The sequence below is a fragment of the Notolepis coatsorum genome (assembly GCF_963971535.1).
Source record: "Notolepis coatsorum genome assembly, chromosome: 17".
Classification (NCBI taxonomy): Eukaryota; Metazoa; Chordata; class Actinopteri; order Aulopiformes; family Paralepididae; genus Notolepis; species Notolepis coatsorum.
In genome coordinates this window covers 27,033,925-27,041,303 of record NC_140181.1, presented here as the reverse complement: position 1 = coordinate 27,041,303, position 7,379 = coordinate 27,033,925, and the positions used below count along the sequence as shown (strand labels likewise).

The window sequence follows — 7,379 nt, the reverse complement described above, 5'->3', positions numbered from 1 at the left end:
CCATTTTAAGGCACAACGTGGAGGTGAAGAACCAACTGTTTAACGCACACCTACAGGTTGATTATTCTGCTTATACCATGGTCATTTGCCAACAATATAAAATAAAAGCATTCTCAAATCTTTGGTGAATGTTTTGCACTTGCAATTGGTGTGTCTTCCTTCCCGTTTGTTAGTTCATCAAGTCAGCTATGATTTGCCGCAGTTCATAAGGAGTAAAGCTTTGATAGCTGTGATCTTTAATGTTGCTACGGTTACAGGTCGGATAGCGGACACATTTAGGACAGTGATTAAACTTGGGCCAAACTACGTGTGCATTAAACTGTTTTAACACACACACGGCCAATCAGAGAAGAGTATTCACACAGACCATGGTATAAACGCATGTAATTCATGCCAAAGGTCATCAATTCCCAGAAATAGTAATTACCTCTTTAAGTGCCAGCTCACCTGGAGATTAATAAGCGTTGATATGAAATGTTCAGCCAGGGAAAATAGGGACGTCTCCTACAGTGAATGGGGATGATGCCATATAGAAGACTGAGAGGGCATAATGCCATATAGAAGACTGAGAGGGCATAATGCCATATAGAAGACTGAGATCCACAAAGGGTTTGCGTGACTTTTTCCGATGCAAAGCCGGTGCATATAGCATGAAACTCTGTTTGGTATCCACAGAGGACGCGCAGCGGGTGAAATGAGGTGGTAACTTTGTTCCATCAGCATTGCATCCGGTGCAATTGGCGCGTATTTAAATGAGGTAATATGGGCGGAACATGTCCCCTTTCTATGCAAATGAGCCTCGTCGAGAAATGCTCCGTATCCACAAAGGCCGGCGCCAATTGCACCGACCAGTTAATGCTACACACCTACCGTCTTCACTCTTCACAGACATGGTGGTAAATAAGCGCAAATCCCTAAGTGCTATAAAGAGGCATCATGCCAGCGTCACTGCCAGCATCACAGGTGATCATGGCAGCAGTAACCGTGACCGTGAAAGAATATTTCGAAGGAGAATATCACTCTGGATGAAATCAAGGATGACATTGAGCCAGCCACCCAAAGATCCCATGCAATCGTATTTATTATTTAAATATTGTTATTTAACGTTGTCGGCTTTCCCAATGTTGTCGGCTTTCCCAATGTTGTCGGCTTTATTGATTGATTGATTTTGATTTTGCATCATGATGCAACTTTTATTTGCTAATTGTTTTATTATGTATTCATTATATAAAGCACTTTGAACTGCAATCCGTTTATGAAAGGGGCTATATAAATATGTTTTTTATTATTATTATCATTATTGACTGCACTCACGTTCCAATTGTACCACCACACACTTATGCTCCAGAATAAACTTTTCATTCAATCAATCACCGTGCAGATTGATTGATTGAATGAACATTTTATTAACAGATTGCAGAATGGGTACAATACAGTACGGCTCAATACACACAATTGTTAAGGGGATGCAGACCAGAGAAAGACTTTCGTCTTGTAAGATCGCTAACGCTGTGGCGTCCTTGACGAAGACGGACAGGAGCACTTGGATTGGTCCCCTGGCGCGGCTCACGTTGACGCCTGTCTGCTCCCGGCTGCCCTTGGGGGGGAAGGACGACGGGATGGGTTAATCGCAGAGACGAATCGCATACATGCATCGCATGCATGCCGATTAATGACCTCTGAGCAGGTCCTAAATAATTATTATTATTATTGTTTACATCAGGGTCCCCCATTTTCAATTCATAATGAATTGTAAGTAAGGGTGCAACTTGCTTCGTGCAATCCATTCTTTGTGGATCTAGCCCTGAGTTGGCATGATGCAACATCAGACGCATTGGCAAGCGACAGGTAGCCAAGTACAATCGGTCTTTAAGCTCGCGAAACAGAGCTTTATTCAGCCAGTGTTTTGATTGTGTCCAAAATCAGAACAGTCTGACTGACGTTAGCTCAAATATATATTCACAAGGATGCATATTCAATCAGTTCTATGAGCCTCATAGCTTGGTACCAACTTTGTCACAACGTACTCGTTGGGTCGGTGAAATGTGACTCACATATTTGGTTCTCTGCGTCCTCCAGGCAGCAGTGTAACATCAGCACGGGCAGATGGGTCCGGCTGTCCTGAGTGACCATGAATATTCATAAGATTACATTATTTTATGCTGATATGAACATGCTCTTCTTGCTTTTGCAGGCAGTACTTTCTACCGGTTTGAATACACAGATATTTAGTATTTAAATAGTTGTTATTTCTTCATGATCTTTATAATAATGATAATTATCCAATACTTCTATCATTCATTTCAATACATTTAGCAATTCTTACTGTATTTTATTTCTCTCTCTCTCTCTCTCTCTTTCTCTCTCTCTCTCTCTCTCTCTCTCTCTCTCTCTCTCTCTCTCTCTCTCTCTCTCTCTCTCTCTCTCTCTCTCTCTCTCTCTCTCTCTCTCTCTCTCTCTCTCTCTCTCTCTCTCTCTCTCTCTCTCTCTCTCTCTCACTCTCTCCAGATCCTGTCAGCACTACAGAAAGACGACCAGGCTCGCAGACAAAGGCTAAGCAGCAAATTGGAGCAAGTGATCGACACCATGGCCCTGAGTAGCTGAGGTCCAGCCAATCCAAACATCTGGCCAGCTAAGGACCGGCCAAATCAAACACGCCTTCCCCGATAACCTTTGACCCCCACCCCCTATGACCTTTGAACCTGACCTTTTAACCTTCTCACAAACACAAAGCGGATGGACTGCAAGGATACAAGCAGCCAGCAGCAGCATACAGGTGTCGGAAGAGTTTATGGCTAAGAGCTATTAGGCTGGATTGGGTATTTTTCGAAGATACCCTCAGCCTCATTCCACATGGACCTCACCTTAGGAGACCTTTGCTTTCATCACAGCCCTCGTCGTGTCCGGATTCACTTGGTTCTACGTGCTCAGTGGAGGACAAAGAGGAACTCCAGATGGCTAAGTTAGCCAGCTAGCTTGCAACTGTCGAGGCCACATTCAGGACAGGTACAGTGGTTACCTGAGCTAAGCTAGCTAGCTGTAAGCTAGTGTTTACAGCTACAGAGCTACAAAAGTGATACAAGACAACCTACGAACCGGTAGCTACCCACAACCAAGGCTACAGTTGACACTGGTAATCACTTGTCGGCTCCCCAAGCTAAGCTAGCGAGCAACAAGCTAGCTTTTTTACAGTAAAGTGCTATAGCAGAGCCAAGGCAATGGCACCGGGCTAAGAAAACCCAGGATATAAAGGGGAACTGATGAGAAACAAGACTCTGTTAAAACAGCTCCTTTGAGAGACTCCTGGAGATATCAGTAGATATCAGTAGATATCAGCAGTTTGCCTACTCTCTCAACAGGAACTCCGCTTCAGTCTCAGCGTTTAGATTTTCCGTTTGCGCATTGGATTTGTAACCGCTTTGTTTGATTCCAATTTTAGATTTGTTTTCCCCCCCTCAACCGCCTACTCTTCCCAGTGCTGTGCCACTTGTGTTACTGCTGAATTTGCACAATTTATGACAAAGCAAAATCAAAAAAGAGAGAAGAGGATATATGAATATATATATATATAAAGATCTATACATAAAAACGTTTTTAATGAAACACATGAAAATAGAGTCGAAGGAAAATTCCATTTTAATGTACAAAAAAATACTTTGAGAAGAGGATTTGATATTTCGAAGATGAAAAATTATGAAAACGCAAGGAAAAACTTGTCTTGTGTGCCATGTTTTATTTGAATGTCGTTTAGTGCAAAGAGATCTCTTTTTGTTAGATGAAATGTGATGAACCTGTTGTCATGCTTCGTGAATCGTGACTGAAAGTGAAGCGTTTAAAAGATAATAGGTAAATGACGAAAGAAAAACACTAGTAGAAACAATTCACACAATTCATGTCACAATTCATGACGTCTTTGGGGCCTTTCCTGTGCCTGTGTTCTAGAGGTACAAGTAGATGTAGTACTGCTGTAGAAAGAAAACCTTGCATCTCCAAAAGAAATGCCAAATCGTAATGAATTGAAACACTTCAATAAAACTTTTCAGACCGATGACCGTGCATTTTCTGGCGTATTATGTGCTCACATAGGTTTTCACGGCTGCTAGAGTCAATTTACTCTGTACTTAAAATGTAAATTTTTTATTGAGAACGGAACGGTGAAACCACTGAAATTGGAGGTACAAGGTTTTTCATCGCACAGCAGCGATAGGACGTCTGAAAATATCACCTATGAGCCACCCGACCTGCAGTGCTATTCTGTTTACAAATACAAATACACGTCTCCAATTTACACACGACAAGAAGCATTACTTCGGAAGTCAGTCTTATGCTTAGTTACGACTATACACAGTCTTTTTCTGGCCTCCGTATACTTGCTTCTTCTATATAATTATATGTGTCGGCCAGGGAGGATTCGGCCCTGATCTGCCCCCTAGTGGATAGACTTTTCAATCCTCCAGGTACGTGCAAAATACGCAGGCCAGTATGTGGACAATGCCATTCACAACGCAGTAACGCTTGTCTACTTGTATGCACGGTATAAAAGCAAGTATACGGAGACCCTCAGTTGGATCCAGGCTGAACTGTACGGTACAGTACGACTCTTTATTTTTACTATCAAGAGCTTTTCTACGTCTGAAACATCTGTGAGGAGTGTAATTTTGAAAGCCGGTTTTGAAGTGCAGAAGAAAATTAACAATATTTTCCTCTTTTTCTTTTTATCTTTTTTTTCTGCTTTTCTCGTCTGCTGTGAAGATGGCAAAACCAGTGAGGGGGGAAAAAAGCCTATTTTGAGACACAAACATGTGGAGTTGAGACAAGACATTGAAATGTGACATTGAAATGTAGCCCAGTTGCTGTGAGTGCTTTTGTGACAGTGGAAGGCCTTTTATTTGTATTTTTTTTTGTTCTTTTCTTTCCTTTTTATTAATGGCAAAAAAGAAACTTTGCAAAGTGTCTTTTCGTCCTTCAGGTCTGTGTTGGCTCAAATTCTCAAAAAAAGAAAAAAAAAAGACTTGCACATATCAAATTGTTTGTCCGCTGACAAGTCAGTACGGTAAAACATGACAGAGATTGAAAGACGCCGACCACTACACAATGTAGGCTACGCTTTGAGAGCGTGATGATGATGCTGATGATGATGATGATGATGATGATGATGATGATGATGATGATGATGGGCTCAGTCAAGGTGGATGAAGTTCAATGAAGATACCATTGCCTTTTATTCTTTTATTTATTCACGTATGTTGATGTTTGATGCGATATTCTGATCCCTGTAGATCTAGTGAAGAGTAGGCTAGGAGTATTACAGGATGCAGCATGACACAGTTAGCCAGACACCGTGGAGAGGGGGAAAAAACATTTGTCTATATATATTTTAATGTTTTAAGATTAGAATTTTTTAAATGCACAACTTTTCAGAGGTTGTTACATATTTTGCAGCTATCTGGCGAACTGTGTAACCCTGCATCTTAATAACCCTCTAGGTGTCCAGACCAGAATACATTAAAACAGATTTTGACAAACTTCAGAGGAAATTCTCGTATTTATATAAATTCCTCACCAACCTCTGGACTTTAAATCAGTTTTTCAGTAATTTCATGTGTTTTTATTTTTGCTGTCCAGACTTTCTAAAAATCAATCTGGATATGCAAAAGCATTTTAGATTTTTGCTGGCAGTCTGAACATAGCCTAATAAACCAAAAACAACTTCAAACATGATTATTTTAGGATGAGGCATTGCTCCTGTACAGAAGGTGACCCGCCTTGCCTATTTACTGGTCGGGGGAAACACTCTCCCATAACTCGCTCAGACAGACACCTCCTCCCAAACCCCTCCATTATTTAGTACTGGGTTTGTTAAAGGTGTCCAGTGGAGTTTTTGAGTTTTTGAAAAGGGGTTCCTGAATGTCTTGTATTGTATGTTCATCACAAGCACGGCACGGGCGCGGGCGTGACGTAGACCACAAACAGAGTGCACTGGAGGCATCCCTTATGCTTCATATCGATTGGCCTAGACGTCTCCATCGAAATCGAACAAGATGACACCTGTCAGTGAAACGAGGTCAGACTTGCCAAATCCGAAAGTGAAACTTAAAACAAGGATGTGATGTGAAAATTGCGAGAGCAAAGGAAAAAGGCGAAAATGGACTTTGCAATGTATTTAATTTCTTTGATAACATTTTTTTATTTTCCATTTTTCAATTTAAACAAAACACAACACAATACAGTAATTACAATAATACACAAGACATCACAGGACAGTAATTCAACAATGGACCTTGCAATGTTTATATGAAGTAGGAAATGTATTCAGATTTTAGATTATATAACAATAGAATACTATCTATTTAATATTAGGATGGAAATGGCGAATGTGAACAAAAGTGAGTTGTTTACAAAACTCTGTTGGATACCTTTAAAACTATGGGTCAGGACCCAGAATGGCAGCAGTAGGAATGTTTGTGATATGTTTCAATGAGATTGGCTCCCATGATGTGAAAAGAAAATGGAATATTTACACTACAGAGTGTTACCTGTACCAGTGCTTTTCAAGTGCTGATTCTGTGTTGCAAGACATTTTAATTGGTTCATGGACAAAGAATGATTCAGATTGGGAAATCATTTCACATCTAATATGCAACTATGTGGTTGAGGTCACATTGGGTCCCATTGCAACACCAGTAGAGAACCACAGCATTACCGCCCCCATATCCCACCAAACCTAACACACCCAAGGGCTGGGACAGTTGTAATGTACTGTACACAATTCAATACTTGATCCAAGAGTGGCTGGCTTACTAAAAACTGCCACTGATTTTAAACAGGGTAAAACGTCATACAAAAAGGCTGACCAAAGGTTTTATTTGACACCACATCAGAGGCGAGGAACACCTTGATCACCACATCATGCATTTTCTTCACTTTTCTGTTCTTCCATAGCTCCTCTGAGATGGCGTTGTTGTTTTATAATATCCCTACATTGAAACAAGAAACAGATTTGGGGATGGTTCCTGTGTGTGCAGGCTCTCACCAACTCATTGTCACTGTCCTGCAGAGTGCAGACATCTCCAAACAGTCCACTTCTCAATAATTTATTTAAAAACAAAAAAGGGAAAAGGATTCCATTCATATTTATGGCAAATGAACAAACTCCAGTCACTCAAAACACTTTTTTTGTCAGTTTATTTCCAGAGGTTTGGCCAGGTTGGACTATGGTTTGGTAATAAATTGTTCTGTTCTGAGCTTTGACTTGTCATAGATGTGTAAACAATAAATGTAGATATAAAATATTCATTAGTCTACATTCTATTCTCTATTCACTATTCTATTCACTAACTACTGTGTGGCTACACCTTTCTTTACCTATCTGTGACAAG

General features: G+C 40.6%; 1 protein-coding gene across 1 annotated transcript in view; it reads left to right on the top strand.

Annotated features, from left to right (window-relative positions):
- Positions 1-3,568, top strand: part of LOC311243985 (plexin-A4-like) — a gene marked incomplete at its 5' end in the record, with an annotated part of 191,190 nt that extends 187,622 nt beyond the window's left edge. Inside the window, 1 exon segment of the mRNA XM_084333393.1 lies at positions 2,509-3,568. Within this exon segment, the coding sequence (XP_084189519.1) occupies positions 2,509-2,604 (96 nt within the window). The 3' untranslated portion in view covers positions 2,605-3,568.
- Between the last annotated feature and the right edge of the window lie 3,811 nt (positions 3,569-7,379).